This window comes from Pithys albifrons, chromosome 2 (genome assembly GCF_047495875.1).
Source record: "Pithys albifrons albifrons isolate INPA30051 chromosome 2, PitAlb_v1, whole genome shotgun sequence".
NCBI classification, from domain to species: domain Eukaryota; kingdom Metazoa; phylum Chordata; class Aves; order Passeriformes; family Thamnophilidae; genus Pithys; species Pithys albifrons.
The window spans coordinates 16314360-16330671 of NC_092459.1; the positions used below are offsets into that span (position 1 = coordinate 16314360).

General features: G+C 36.6%; 1 protein-coding gene across 1 annotated transcript in view; it reads left to right on the forward strand.

Moving 5' to 3' along the window:
* Nucleotides 1-16312, forward strand: part of EIPR1 (EARP complex and GARP complex interacting protein 1) — a 70552-nt gene that overhangs the window by 39672 nt on the left and 14568 nt on the right. Inside the window, exons 5-6 of the mRNA XM_071548393.1 lie at nucleotides 5593-5692; nucleotides 15011-15147. Coding sequence (XP_071404494.1) covers nucleotides 5593-5692; nucleotides 15011-15147 — 237 coding nt within the window. The remainder of the gene's footprint in view (nucleotides 1-5592; nucleotides 5693-15010; nucleotides 15148-16312) is intronic.

Consider the following 16312-nt stretch of genomic DNA (forward strand, 5'->3'; position numbering starts at 1 on the left):
CCTAATGGAAGTTACCAGAACAGGGGAAGCTGGGGTCATACTCTTTTCTTGTACCCTGATGTTGTTATAACTGTATTTAGCAGCACTTAAAAGGCAGGAAATGTGCTGTTGTCTGTATGTGATAATTCATTAGTTGGTTTCTCAGACTGGATAGACAAAACGGCTGCAGACAAAAGTGAGAAGATGCCTGAGGTTTTTTAGGAAGGGATGATGAGAGGGAGATTTGTCCTCTCTGAGAGCTGTTAGAGTTCACGGAGCTCTGCCTGGGTAGGGATGAATGGATAAGCCAAGTGAGAGCTTGTGAATAAGGATTGAAGAGCAGGTCACTACAGGTTTGACAGTAATGAGTGTCTGCTCTAGGCTCCCTCATTAGGAAGCAAAACTGGATGTGGCCTTCTATAGACAGCCAGAAGTAGCCTTATATTTGCAGGACCAGGTCCTGGTGGAGGACTTTAACCTGGTATCTGCTGAAGGGACAACATAGCAGGACATAAGCAATCTAGGGCATTCCTCAAGAGCATTGGTACCTTCCTGATCTGATTGACAGAGGAGCTAATGAGAAGAGAGACTCCTCTGGATCTCATAAAGGTGGAAGAGCTGGTTGTGGATGGGAAGGTCAAAGCCAGCATTGGTTGCAATTACTGAGATGGTGGAGTTCAGGTTCATGGTAGGAAGGAGCAGGGGAAAACCCAAGTTCACAACCCTTGACTTCAGGAGAACAGACTTGGACCTCTTCAGAGATCTTCTTGAGTAAGTTCAATGTGTTAAGTACCATAGAGGAAAGAAGGATCCATAAATGCTGGTTTGTATTTAAGAATCACCTCCTCCAAGCTCAAGAACAGTCTATTTCACAAGTATGAAGTTAAGCAGAAATCCAGGATATCTAATATGCTGGATATTAGATAGGAAGAGGCAGACTTTAGAGGAGAAAGCAGTGTCCTAAAAAATCTGGTATATCTTTTATATCTTGGAAAGCAGAGTTATTTCTGGAAAGATGAGCTAATGTTCCTAGTCTGACTTGAATAAATACATATGACAACAAGCAGGCAAAATAAGCCTCATGATATTGTTAGTCTGCTCTAAGGACCTGTCTGTGATACCAAATGAACATGAGAAACTCCGATGACCTCAATAAGATCATGGTACAAAACTACTTTGTAGCCTGTATTCTAATTAGTGCTACTCATAGGTTCCTTACTCTTTTTCATATAGATTCTCTCTAAGCACAGAAGAATCAGCCTCACCTGTGAGCTGATGAGACCTGTATCATTGAATAGCTCAAAAGGAATTTAATAGCTTTTTCTACAAAACAAATATTTAGGAGCTCCTGCTTTAAATCAGTGAGTCCCTATATCTTGCTTTCTTATAACAGATTCACTGCCATGCCTTCTGTTAGATTGTGCACTCCTAGGATTCAGACTGTGTTTATTGTGTTTACACAAACGTGAATACCTTTTCAAAGCTGAAGTTATTTGGGCCCATAAAGCAAGAGTCATAATATTTTCTCTCACTAGAAACATGTTTAATTACAGCTGCAGTAGGCAAGGAGATGCAGCAAAATAAATACAAATATCAAGGATGAGCCATTTTATTCACCATTCTGCTTTATGATTTCTCAAAAAAAGTTTATGGCTGTGTCAATACTCTAGTATGATAATTTAAGGAAAAAATACTTTCAAGGTAAGCAATTTTTCTGTGTCACCTCCTTGTTGGGATTCTCTTGTAAATTTGTAAAGCAATTTTATTTTTCTGAATGTAAAAATAATTTACGAGTCAGAGAATAGCCCAACTGTCTTTGGGTATCTTGTCCAAAATAATCCTTAACTTCATTTCTCAGTTCTCATTTCTCAGCAGCCTTTTAGCTAAAAAGTTCACCTTGTCTTAGTTTCTTAGGAAGCTGTGGTTTGAGTTTTATTGCATCTTGAGAAGGTGGACTCCAAATTAGATCTCAATGGCTGAGAATTTTGAGACAAAGTGTAACTTGTGCTTCGTGCAGTATGGACTTCAATAACTGCAAAATAGCTCAAACTGATTTCATTCAGAAACGTGTCAGCTTTGTACAGTACTTGGGTAGGGAATAAGAATTGTGGGTTCCAGTTTGTCCTTGGTATGATCTTTTTCCTCTTAGAATAATGTCCTGATCACCTGATAAGTCGCCTTTAAATTGGAATAATTTGTAATGGCCAAAGGCATGATATTTGGGTTCATAATGCATGAATTTTTCTGCTGGGCTACACTGAGGCTGCAGAATGATCTGCTGAGTTACCAAATGTGTGAGTGTGTTTTCTGTTCTGCCATGCATGAGAGTTTTCAGTCTAGCAAAATTTTTCCGTTTACAGAAATAAATGGTTGTCACTTCTGTAATTACAGTTTAGTAGTTAATGCTTACTTTGTCCACCACTTGTGGAAGACTGCAGTTCACATCTCTGAAAGCATTCTGCGTGTTGCTTTTTTCTTTTTTAGCCTATAATGGAGGACTTTGAGTTTTTAATTTGAAAAAGCTCAGCACGTTTATTAATAAAGGTGTTAACTATCTTTTCAGCATTAAACACAGATAATAGTCCTTTCATGTGTGCATTTGAGTGAATATTTTAAATTCTTTTCTTTCTTTACAAGGATATTTTTTATATGAAAAACTACTAGCTAGAAGCTTAATTGAAGTATTGTGAGTCAGATGATAAGAAAATAGGGTAAAATGCAATACGTATAATTGGTTGTCTGCTGTTTATGGATTACCTAAAGAGCATCCCTGAAGTTGATAGCGAGTTCCTGAGTGGCAACTGTGAATTTGACAATTGTCTTGTCCATTGCTGAAAGCATAAACATCAGCAACTGTTGGCACACTGAGGAAAATAGTATTGCCTCGTTTATCTGTTTTTCTTTTTAGACATTATCACCACCTCTGCTGTGTTGAAAACTGTCCTAAACTAAAACTTCACTTTTTCTAAATTTTATATCTTTCTTCAAAGGTAATTTTTTTCTTTTTATTCCCCAGTATTTTCCACCTCCCTCCTTCTCAATAGTGTCTCTTGTTTAACATTGTCATGAGTACAGAATACAGCTGAACATGTTACAAAGGCTGATTTGAGAAATCTTTGCTTAAAATTATAAAATCTGAATGATCACTACAACTACACCCATAAAACAATGAACTTTCATGAAATAAAAATTAAACTGGTGTAAAATGGGCATCTCACAAGGGTAGAGTGACTGTGAGACACCTTTTCATTCCAAAGTGTGTCAACTGGGTTATAACTGGCTTTAATTAGCATGCTCTATTCAGCTATAAAAAAGCTCAGTGATACTCAAAGATGTGACATTTCTTCCTACCATTAAAAGCACCAAAGAAATTGTTTCCATTCTTGCTTTTACAACCAAAAGTTCAGTGATCAGTGGAGGAAAGGTGCAGATACATCAATAGGCATGAAAAAAGACTGATCTCTGGCTGGAAAAAGACTTAGACTTAATTGGTCAAACCAGGTTTCATTATCTATAATTAAAAATATATCTACATATATCAACACCAAATGCCAGTTGTATTTTCAACAACATGTAAGTAAAATGATGGACTTATGATCAGATAGGATGAGAATCAACTTTGAGATTTCTTAGTGGCCTCTTAAGATGTGTGATAATCCTAAATGCTTTTTAATTTCACGTTGGAAAATGGGATTGTGGCAGGTCAGCTGTGATTACATGCAGGTTATAGTGCATTAATTTTTTTATCCTGTTATGTGTGTTCATAAAATATTTTCATCTATTTTGAGGATCTGTTTGTTATATCTGCACCACAACTGCATGAAATTCTGAAATACATGTGGCAGTGCCAGTTGTTTGCTTCTCATTTTCATGGGCAAAATTTGATTGAACATGTAGTTGAAATGGCATCTCATATTTTTTTTTATCAACACTCATTTTCAATTGCCTGTAACTTTTTTCCAAGTTTCCAACTTTTCAGAAGTGTTTCTTGTTAAATAAGATTGGCAATACTACAGACAAAAGAGCCCAATTTAAAGCAAATAATAGAATTGTTCTAGTTCTATGTTAAAACACATTTAAGAACATGATGGTAGCTTAGCATACTACATGGAGTGGTTTTTTCCTAATACAAGAGACCTCACTACAAAAGGACTTATAAGTAGATAATTTCCATGGATTGACAACATAATAAGGATGAAGCTAGTCCTTTCTTTAATCTGCTGTGTTGCCTTAGGGAAAAGTTCAGTGGGTGAGGAGTCAGCCAATGAACCCTTTTAGTTCCAGCTTAGTCGTTTACTTGATGTTAATTTTCGGCATAGTTCTGTTCTCTCTGCATAGTCTGTCTTCTCTGTAACAGCAAACAGGTGCAGTCATCTGCCTCTGTATCTAATGCTTGTTTTACTACAAGTGCAGAGGAAAAAGCAATGAAACTGTTTACAGAAGGAGCAAGGGGAAGTTGAGAAGGTATCAGCTGTGTTTTACTTATGGTATGAAGAAATGACACTATGTCACTTCTTTCTGCTACCTGCTGCTTCCTACTTTTTTCCTCATGTTTTATACTGTAAGATTGGATGGAGCTCCATCACTTTAGATCTGGGGTCAGCCAGGTTCTGTCCACCATCTTAGGAGTAATGCAAAATCTGTGTGCAGCACAGAGTTAAGAAGGTAAGTAGTGGCTGCCCCAATATTGGGCTTGCTTGCTTAAGGCTCCATCTGTTTGTGCAATCTTCTTTCATGTGTTCCATCCACATAATGAATTGATTCATGTGAAAAGCAAAACAGACTAGCAAACTTGTGTCTGGTCATGGACTTTTGACAAACTTCAGAAGGTGGTGCTTCAAATATATACTGAAGATGAGAACAGCATATCAAATGCTTTTAAATAACTTTAGTTTCGAGATGAGAAGTAGTTTCTCCCCTAACCTGTGGATACTTAAGTTTTGATTTCTACCTTCAGCTATATTGTTACAGTAAAATAATTGGGAGCTCAGACAACTTTGTTACAAAAGTGTCAGGTATGGAAGCCTCATCTTACTAAATGACAAGTATTATTCTTTTAATATTCCTGTTATTGCAGGCAAATTTATTAGAGTTTTAGTGCATATACTTAGCTGTGCTGCCCACAGCGACTGGTAGAAATATGCTGCTCTTACAGGCAGAACTAGAGGAGTGGTGACTCCTTGCATTCTTTTGTGTATAGCATGAAGTGAATCACAGATTAAAATTACTTGTTAAGTCATGTTGAGAGCTGCTGAACTGGAAGAGGTTTGCATCAAAACTCTGAGGCTTATGATTTTTGGTGCACCTTCTGAAAGGATGTATGACATTATATATCAAGAACTTGAGGTTCCAGGCTAAATCATTCAAAAGTTAGTGGATGTCAAAGTTTCTGGTTGTTTTCCTCTGTGTCTATGCAAAATGACTGCTACAAGTTGCTGGTTATTGGCAGATTTTGCATTTAAAATATGGGATGAATTTCAGCTCAGGGAAACCAGAAGGAATATGATTTAATATGTTTTGGAATAGATAAAAGCCACAGAATTAAAATGGCTTTCTAGTTCAAATTCTGATTGATTTTAATGTTGGGTTGGTTTTTTTGTGTTTGTTTTACAGTGTTATGTGGGAACCAATGGGAGATGGTAAAAAGATTATTTCACTGGCTGATAACAACATATTATTGTGGGATTTGCAGGAAAGTTCAGCCAAAGCTGTGGTAAGAAATTTTCTTTTAACATAACGTGATCATCTTGATTGTAGTGCAAACAACAACTAGTGGGTAAATATTTTCCTTGTTCTAGAGTTACTACTGGTTTTACAGTGGGTAATCTGAAATAAAGCAGTGCTAATTTGGTGAATGTGTACAAGGGAAAAATTGGTGATTAGTAAAGCCAAAGGTTTTTGAATTCAGATAATGGTGTATTAACTCATGTTGGTTAATGCCATGTAGCCCACTATTTAATTTGCAACACTCGTATATATAGGCATAATATAAATTTCTCTATTTGCTATATGCTGCTTTGAATTCTCAATATTAGTTTAATTTAGTACTGTATTGTTTGCTCAGATAATTTCAGTTATTGTCAAAACCTCCTTATTCAGAGACAGGTATAAAAGTGTCATTGGCATGGATTTTTGATTATGCCATGTCATAGATTGTATATAGAAAGCTTTGAATGTTTCTATAGTCATTTAAGTCAGTGTCTGTGCTTAAAAATGGAAACGGATTATGTTGGGGAGATTATTATTCAGTTGATTTGTTGCCACTTCTAGATTTAACTTCTCAGGTATCCATAAACTCTTCCCTGTTGTTACCATCTGACTGTGTGCCAATTGATGACACCTTGAGTTATTATTTTGCTAGATTTCACATAGTATAAATGTAATGTAATATAGTTTAGTCCTTTCTTTTCATAATTAAGCCCTTTGGGTTCCTTTACTAGATGAGAAAACTTCGGCTTTTTTTTCACCTGCAACTTCAGTCGGTGTTACATTGCCTTCCAAGGCTTCTTCAAATTAGTGTTTGTTTTTATCAAATTGATGTTGAGAGTTTCTGACAGCTTGCCTCCAGGAGCTTGTCTGTGGCATAGTATCCACTGGATTTGCATTACACCTACGTTTAGTCAGTATTTCTTTTCTAAAGCCTGCATAGTACACACACCTTTTTGGATTGTTGAAAAAGTACTTTGGGAGTGGTACGTCTTTGTGCTATACCTCTTCATGTCTCTGACATACTGGGAGTGCTAGACATCATGGCATTTTCCTCTTCTACTTTCACTCTTTGGGCAATTCTGTCCTCTCTTGCTGGAATTCTTTTGAGTGTTTATTAGTATTTTCACTGTTCCAACCACTTTCTCGTAACTGTCTCAGTTTTCTTCCTAATTTTAACCTCTCTGAAATGTCTCTGCCCATGGCAGGGGGTTGGAACGAGATGATCTTTAAGGTCCCCTTCAAAGCTAAACCATTCTGTGATTCTATATTATTTCTTTTGGGGTGCTGTCTAGTGTGTTATCAGTTTGTCTGTATAGGAATCTTGTAATGAATTCCAAATTTCTTTTTTATTCCTCATTTTATTTTGCTTGGGATTTATTTACTAAATTTTGTGTATTGTGTCTTGGTTATACTACTCCATTTCTTAAAACTAATCTCTCCATCACACAAATATTTGTTCATGTAACTGCGATTTCTATTTTCTATTCCCTTGTATTGCTAGCATTAGAATCTGCATTAATTTTGGAGACTCTTCACCAAATTGTGCAATTTCAGCATGATTTGGGGAATCAGTGTTTCTGTCCTCAAAGCGGCATTCAGCTTGCTGATCCTTTCAGTATTTCAAGTAGTGTTCCTTATGTGGCATATTTTTTTATTATTACTTTTAAATATGCCTGTACTGCATCAAATATTGATGGCACAAAAGGACTCTAGAAGGTAAAGTAAGTAATAAAGGAACTAAGGGGATTAAACCTGTGACATCTGTTTTATATTTGATAAAAGGAAACAAGTAAAACCAAATGTGAAATTTTGAATCAGAAAAACTGCTTCATCTAATGAAACTATCAAAGTAGATATATCAGTCCTTGGCTGATATCTTGACATAGGATCATTTTGAAGTGTTTATTAACCACCTTTGTTTGTAGAAGTTAAGAATGTTGTTTAGATTTTACACTCAGGCTCTCAGGAGACTTGATATAGAATTTGACTAATTCTCTGTATTTCCAGATCATAATCTAGTATGTCGTGTGAGTGCACTGTAAATGAGAATTATTTGTGATTAAAATTTTACCTGAAAATATATTTGCCATAATCAGTCTTCTGCTCCAGCAATTTTGAGTTGCTCTTAGATGATATTTGCTTCAACACTAAGTCAGTATATACTGCTTTTAAAGTGAAGTTTGATGATGAAAGTCCATGCAAACTTGACTCTCAAGAAAGATACCTCAAAACACATCGAAATGTTGAACCAAGTGAGTCTCTTCGGAGATGACAAGGACTGTTGCAATTCTGTTGAATTTTTGTCTGTGACAAATTTGTCTTAAACCTGTCTGTATGTTCCTAACTGGAGTCCAGCTGAATGAGACTTTGAGGAAAGCATTGAGCATGTCTTTAAAATGTCTGCTATAGACTTTCTAATAATTAAAATGAAGAGAAGCTGAGTTCTAGGGGCATAGGCTTTTTCAGGCTTAAATGGATTTTAACGGGGAGCTAATCTGTTAGGAAGGAGGTAATCTTCAGAATTTCAGAAAAACACTGCAGTTCATTCTAGTCCTGAAAAACACGTAGCCATTTTATATGTGCAAGAAATTATGTAGGACTGACAGTTACAGGGAGCAATAAGGAAAAATAAGCAGTGTTTCATTAGAGAGATGACTTTGTTTTTAAAAGAAAAAACAAGCAAAAGCTCCTCTAAAAATTAGCACTACCCCATACTTTGCTACTATGGTATTTGGAATGTGGGAGAAATCTCTGAGAACAGGTTAGTTAGAAAACAGCATTGGTAGGGGTAAGCAGTAAATATATTTTCCATTTACAAATATCTACATTATATCACCATGTACAAGGAGTGTTTGTAGGCCAATGAACTGGTGGTGAAATAGTAATTTCTTCTGGTCCACTGTCTATATCATGTAATAAAAGTAAAAAGATGTTTATTATACTGGGGCAGGACTGATCTTCCTGTTTTAACTAAACATTTCAATTGCTTCCCTTTTGGACAGGTATGTATAATAGGCAATACTCATTTTAATGGCAAGATATAAACTAAATGCCACTCTCTTTATGTACTTTTCATGTGTATGAACAAGTTTGTTTAAGACTCAAGTATGATACAGGTGAAAAACTGAAAATATGAGTCTTCAAAATTTTGCATAGGTCAAAATTCCCACTTGTCTGCATTGATCCAAACTTCTGAGTCTTTATTTGGTGCATTTTTTGTAACTGCCTCTGATTTAAAAGTTGCATTGTTTCATTAGAATTGGAATTTTTGGGTTTCCAATATGTTCAGAGCTTCTTTGAAATAAAATTATTGGTGTGTTCGTCCTCTGAATTATCTGGTCAGTTTTGTATGAGAGATATTTACTAACCATAATTTACTATACGGTTCTGTTGGTTTGGGATGTTTTTGGTTTCAGTATGGGGTTTTGTTTTGGTTTGTTTTTTTATTTCCTTTGAATGTTTTTTTAACTAACATTTCCTCATTACAGTATTTAATACAGGAGTATTTGCCTATATTGGCATTAAGACACATTTCTCTTTGCCTTTTGATCACTCCCTTTATTTTTGTTTTGAGGACATTACCTTCTGGGGTGAAACTAATCTTATGCTCACTGCATCATTACCTTTTGCAATTAAATTATCCATTCTTTGCCATTTATATTCATTAGCTGGACCCAAGAGAAGCCCAGCCAATATAAAAGGTGTGGGTTGAGTCTGCTGAGAAGATGACAGTCAATATTTCTGTGTATACACTTAAGGTCAGATGCCATGAAATCACTAGGACTCTTCCTTGTGAAAATGCAATATGTTTGGCATGACAGATAAGTGCAACAAAATGAAATGGGGATATTAAAGTCTAGATATTTTTCTGGTTTTCCCCAAAGGGGATGAATAGAGGTGTGGTTTTGGGAATTTTAATCCAAATTATTAATTGGATTCCTTCTGGATTTCATGTCCCTTCTGGATTCTTTAGCAGTATGGTGGTCTTCGTTCAGAACAACAGATAGCATCATGCAGTGGCATTCCAGACAAGGCAGAAGATTTCACAGGCTATCTGGATAAAAGTGAGGTATCCAAACAAAGCAGGATGTTAGGAATAAGCATGAGATGCGTTCTTGGCAAGATAACTGCTGTTTCTCAAGGCAGGAAATAGCTTGTGGATTTCAGTGGAGAATTTTTTTAGAGTGCCCCATAATTACTGCAATTGGAATAAACATAGATTAATTATAGGAGGGCAAAAAAAGCTGTCTGAAAAAAAATAAAAGGGAAATTAGTGGATCTGAAAAAAGATAGAATGCAGCTCCTAAAGAGTTTGAATCAATTATATTTAATGGCCCCCTTAATGATAGAATAGAAGTAGGAGTAAAATAATGAAAATTACTGCTGACAGAACTTGGAATGAATCATCAGTATATAGGAATTATTCAGGGAATGAACTTGAAGTTTAGTTTACTTTTTGTAGTATAAAGCAGAAAACTTGTGTTTAAGGAATAAAAAATATTTTCATACTATCATGTAGAAATTCAGCACCTAAAAATAACTAGATTTTGTTGCTTACCTCTGAGCTGCCAGTATGATTAGGCTGTTTGAAAAGGCAAGGAGTTGTAAGATGGACCTGTAGACAAGAACAGTTATGAAAGGACTACGTGGCATGGCTGCCTGCAAGGGGAGGAATTGAATTAATTTAAAGTCCTCATCAATATTTCTGTTTCTGTCAATAACAAGCCAGAAAAACACTCATGCCTTCTTCATGTCAACCTTAAAATAGTCTACCTGAGTTTGTCTACTTACTGTAGCCCTTAGTATATCTTCCAAGTACTTTCCTGTTCTGTTCTTGGATGTAAGTAAGCGTTATGTATCCATGTGTCTTTTGTCATGGAGTCCACTGGGTGAAGGGTTCTGACTTGTACAGGCTTCCCTCAGTGGCCCATAAAACAGATCTCTTTTTGGAAGAGAGCATGAACAATTAGTTCACTGTCCCCATGCTGCTTGTGGTTTTTCTGGATAATTTGTGTACCTTTTAGAGTTTAATATATATTGGGGTTTGGGTATTTTTGAAGGATACTGCCTATCCTTTCCTCTTTCCACGTCAGCCCTTAGGAGTTCAAATTCTGAAGCAGAAAAAAGAGCCATTTCATTCGTTATGGGTGTGTTGACAAAAATAAGCTGGAGTAATTGATATTTTCATTTCAATACACAGAAAGTAGTCGTCCCTAGGACTGATATCTAGGATATCCTAGGATAGAATTTTTTCATATTAAGGTACTGTGCTTTTGTAAAATTCCTTCACCGAGGATAACATACACAGTTCTATTCGGATCATGTTACCTTGGCTTTTTTTCCCCTCCAGAATACTTTATTATTAGTTCAAATTATTGTTCTCATACAACTGTAATATAATGTAATACTGTCCTTTTATTATTGTTCTTGTGTCACAAGCTTTGAAACAGTGGCCCTGTTCCACTTAAGCACTTAGGAACAGAGTTAAATCCATCCATACTCTGGTAACCATTTTACACTGTTCAACATTTCCTCCAGACCTTTTTTCTGAAGTCAGTGTATGATCCTTGCACATTGCAAAAGCAATACCTAATTTTGTTGTCTAAAAGTAGACATTCAATCTTACTCTATTCCTTTCTTTTTTTCTTAATGCAAGTTAGATTTTGTGTGTATAATACCATGATTTTTTTTCCTTCAGTATCCAGTGAGGCCCTCAGACTTGTGTGTCTTCATCTTCTCTGCAGCACCGATCCAAATCTTCATGAGAGAATACTGTCTAAAATACACCTTTGTTATGTTTTCCTTTCCTTTTGTAGTCAACTTTTCTGCCTTTAAAGAAGTGAAGGAAAGAGTTCAAGATAAAAAGAAAGCTTGTTTACCTGTACATATATTTAGTATGAATTAAAATTAAAGCTAAGGTTTTTTTGAACTTGCACTTTAGATTCCAAACTACCTACTTAGTTTCCTTTAAGTTTTTATTTCTTGGATTTCCAGGAAGGAGACTTGCAGACTTCCTTCTGTTATATAAGGATTCCTTCTTGGGTAGCAAAACCTCCCTCCCTTATCTCTTAGTAGTCCTGTAAATCCATGCAGTTACTTTCAGGTTCATAGAAGACAGGCAAAAGAACATAGAGGGATTGAGAACTTGGCTGTATTTGTAGTTAGACATACCTACAAGGAAAAATTGTAATTTAATTCCTGCAAGTACATAAGAATTGCTTGAGAAGGCAAGGATAAGTTGGCCCATTTAACATATCTGCTGTTTTTTTTTGTTTTCATATACTGTTAAAAGGTAGCACAGGATGTGTGTGCTGACCTCAACCCTAAACTTTCAATTGAATAGAGAAAAAAATCTGATTTTTTTTAAATGGTTTACATTTTAAAAGTTGAAATGGGAAGACTTAAAAAATATGTCTGGAAGCTGGAGGAATTATTGTCTACTGCTGACAAAGACCCTCTTCCCTGAGTCACATGGTGAATATTTGATGTTTTCCATCTCAAGAACAGATTTTGGCAGTATCTGATAGGAAATGCTCTTTTTGTTGATACTATCTTACTGTCAGTGTTAACATTTGCTTCCCTCCCTCCCCCCAGTCTGTGCTTTGTATGGGATAAGATTGCTTACTAAAGAAACTTAGTTTAATATTCTGAGTGTCCCACACAAGCTATGCATATTCTCTTGTGCCTGGAACCTTGTGTATGTCACAAATGACATTTTATGTGCATTTCATTATCCTGCATCCAGTGTCCTGTGCAGTGATTTTTATTTCTATCGATAATCTGCAAGTTGTAGAAAGGCTTTCAGACAGTGTTTGTTCTAGAGGAATGGTGCTAGAGGAGTAGGTTTGGCCACAGTGTTACATCTTTCATTAACACATGAGCATTATATGATCTTGCATGCTGGGAATTCCACATTCTTTAAAAAAAAAAATGAGGCAGAAAAGTTTTTGGGGACAACACAACTGAGGTAGCATTGACTTCAGTGATAAGACTTGTAATTTCTAGATTGTTAATTGTAATGCTAAAGAAATACTTATTCTTGGTGGAACTGTAATAGTAAAAAGCCAAATACATAAATGGACATTGGCACAATATACAAATAGATTTAAACAGACTTATACTGACGGCATATTTTTCTGTTGGTGTCAGTTAATTTAAGCAGTTCATACGTTTCTAGTCTTTTTTCATCCATTAAAGTGTAATATTTCTGCTGAGATATCTACTATTTAATAAAATATTTGTGTTGTATTAGAACCCAACAAGATCCAGCACAGTAATCTGCTTTCATGAAATACCTCATAGTGAAACAATTTTAAATGTAGAAGTTGTCTGAAAGATGACCAAAGTCATGTGTCTGCCTGTTTGAAATTTGTGTAAATTTCATACCTGATTAAATGTAAGTACTTTGGGTTTCCTCCCCCCTCCTTCAGTTTCAGGAAGTGATTAAAAGTAAATGTAATTTGAAGTGTCTGCAACTTCATTTCCTCCCACCGTGTTCAAATGGAATTGGAGGATAACTTGCTATTCAACGTAAAGAGAAAGCTGATTACTTTATTGACATGATGGAGCAGGTCCAGAGAAGAGCAACAAGGCTGGTGAAGGGACTGGAGCACAAGTCCTATGGGGAGAGGCTGAGGGAGCTGGGGTTGTTTAGCCTGGAGAAGAGGAGGCTCAGAGGTGACCTCATCACTGTCTAGAACTACCTGAAGGGAGGTTCTAGCCAGGTGGGGGCTGGTCTCTTCTCCCAGGCACTCAGCAATAGGATAAGGGGGCACGGGCTCAAGCTCTTCCAGGGGAAATTTAAGTTGGAGATCAGAAGAAAATTCTTTACAGAGGGAGTAATCAGGGTTTATCTTTAAACCGGCAGAAGAAATGGACCCACCACAAGAGAGATTATAAGTCAGAGTTACAATTTAATGAAAGATGTTACCATAAATACACTGACACAAAGAGAAATTGCTTTAAACTCACAAAACCTAGCAGTACAACCCAGTGTCCTGGGGCACAAACCCAAAGGGGTTTGTTAGCCCTTGTGCTGAGACCCGCATGGTTCCCCCCAAGTCCTAACCAAAAAAAAAAAAAAGTGAGAAACCTGTTCATGCAGGTGATGGCTGTAGTCTGGTCGAGAGTTTCGGTCGTACTCCAGTCAAGAGCAGTGGTCTCCTCCTGTCGAGGTCCTGCTGCTCCCCTGGATCCGAGGAGAAGTTCCTGAGGTCTTCTTACCTACCACTTATGTACCCTCAGGGAGCACCCACTCCCCCCCCTGGGCGGGGACTCACACAATGGGTGATTAACTCTGGGAGCCAGGGGGTATTGTTGAACCATTGATGGCCCATTAGCAGCCACGCCCCCTCAGGCTGGGTGTGAAGGTGCTAATGGCTCCCTGGCCAGCTGCTGCTAATGGTCCATTGTCCTTGGGGAATGAATAGAGGGGGTAGCATACACAGCTTTGATCACTCCCACACAGTGATAGCTGGTCCCACCTGCTGAACTAGGACAGATTGGAATGGCCTGCCCAGAGAGATGGTAGATTCACCATTCCTGGAGGTTTTTAAACTGAGATTGGATGTGGCACTGAGTGCCATATCTAGTAAATGGATTGGAGTTGGACCAAGGGTTGGACTTGATGATCTCGGAGGTCTTTTCCAACCCAAACGATTCTGTGATTCTATGATACTTTGGACCTTCTTTTCATTAGCTTTGTAGGTAGCTCAATGAGATGCAAGCCTGATTTTGGAACTGGAACCTTTAATTCTCACAGACAGTAGATTTGTGATCTAGTATCTACTGTTATTTGAACGGGCATGGATACCTGGGCCTTGATATTTTTTATATATTTTTTTAAATTTTATTTTATTTTTAAAAGCTACTGTATAGTTATTCAAAGGTCTTTGACACCATAATTCTGTTTCTACAGGTAAAATTCGGCATTTTGACACTCAGAAAGTCTCATGAGACTATTAGCAAAGCTAAATGCATGTGTGTGTGTGTGTGTGTGTGTGTGTATCCAAGGCAGCTACAAATTTCTGTAATGTCCCCATATTGTCTTTCTATGTTAGAACAAATTATCCAAAGCTGTTTTTTTAGTTTATACGGTAGTACAATATTTCTGAAGACATTACACTGCATAAGCCTTTTTAAAAATTACTCTGAGATAGAAAATTAGCTCTAGCTTTTAATTTCTTTTATTTTTGTATCCTAGAATTTGCTAGTCTGTTGTGCTTGGAGCAACAGGCTATTGGGCAGTTTTTGTCTTCAGTGGAACTAATTTCATTTTAATTTTACATTTGGAAACTTTGCCACCTTTGTTTCATTGTTTTAGCTCTCTAGTTCTGCAGCCTTGGAAGGGAAAGGGCAATTAAAATTTACTTCTGGAAGATGGAGTCCACACCACAACTGTACACAGATTGCAACAGCCAATGATACCACTGTTCGAGGATGGGATACACGAAGCATGAGGTAATGAGAAACTGCAGTCATGTTCTTTCCAAAAGACATTCTCCTTTTGAGATAATTTTTTTTCTTTCATTGCTCCTAACATTTTTTTAATTTAAAGATAAGAAATGTGGCAAACGTATAATTTACAAAAGGAGTAGTTGGGCTTGCACAGCTGATTTATTTACAATTTACTGAAGGGTTTTCTCTGGTTTTCCCCCTCAGCTTCAATTCTAACTTTGTTTTCTGAGTTTTATTGGACTGTGTACTACCCTCAAGATGATTTCTTCAATGCAGAGAGATTACCTTAATGAAGCTATTCGGTAGTAATTCAACCTGAAAATGATTTAGCAACAGTCCTGACTATGCGATGAACTGTCTTCATAGCATACTATTTAAAGGTGACTTTAATCTTTGAAGGCAATTCACAGGTTAAGTTCATTCTTTATTTTCTGGATTTTAACAAAGGATGTTCTACACTAGAGTAAAGATTGTAGCATGCTAGTTTAAGAAATCGCTGAATCTATCAAAATCATAACCAAATAAAAGCTCTGAGTATACCTAATAAGGTGTTTCCCCCCTGCTCACTTGTGATTTTGATAAGCAAAGGAGTGATGTTGTGCACATCTGTTGCCATGACTACTAAAGTCTGTGCAAGCTTTTTTAAAATGCACTTTATCCCTTTAGCACATAGTAATTTATCACTAAACCGAGAAGACTGATGTCTGGTAATAACTTTTGTTGCCTTAAAGGGGGATGACTTTAAATTTTGTTCTGTGGTTCCTGCCAGCTCAGAGGTGTAGCAATAAATCCCTCTGTTTGTCAGCCTTATGTTTTTTTGCCAAAAAAGCTTATTTAATTAAGGAAAGGAAAACTAAAAATACAAATATGTATGTTTGTCATTAGGTTTGAAAATCCTGTTCTTTACCTTGTAAAATGATACATAAAAATCTCACTTTATGTGTGTATTTTGGATTTTAAAGATCCTTTAAAATGAAGTGTCAAAGAGTGGAAGGAGAGTTCAAAGGAGAAGGGGTTTTATTAAGTTTCCTTTTTTTGTGATGTTTTTGTAGTCATCCTATTTTTAACATATAGCATGCAGACCTTAAGATTAAAGCCTGTGTTTCAAAGAGAAAATGTTAAATATTGTGATGTCTGCTTCATGCTCTGTTATTGGGGTCACCTCTTA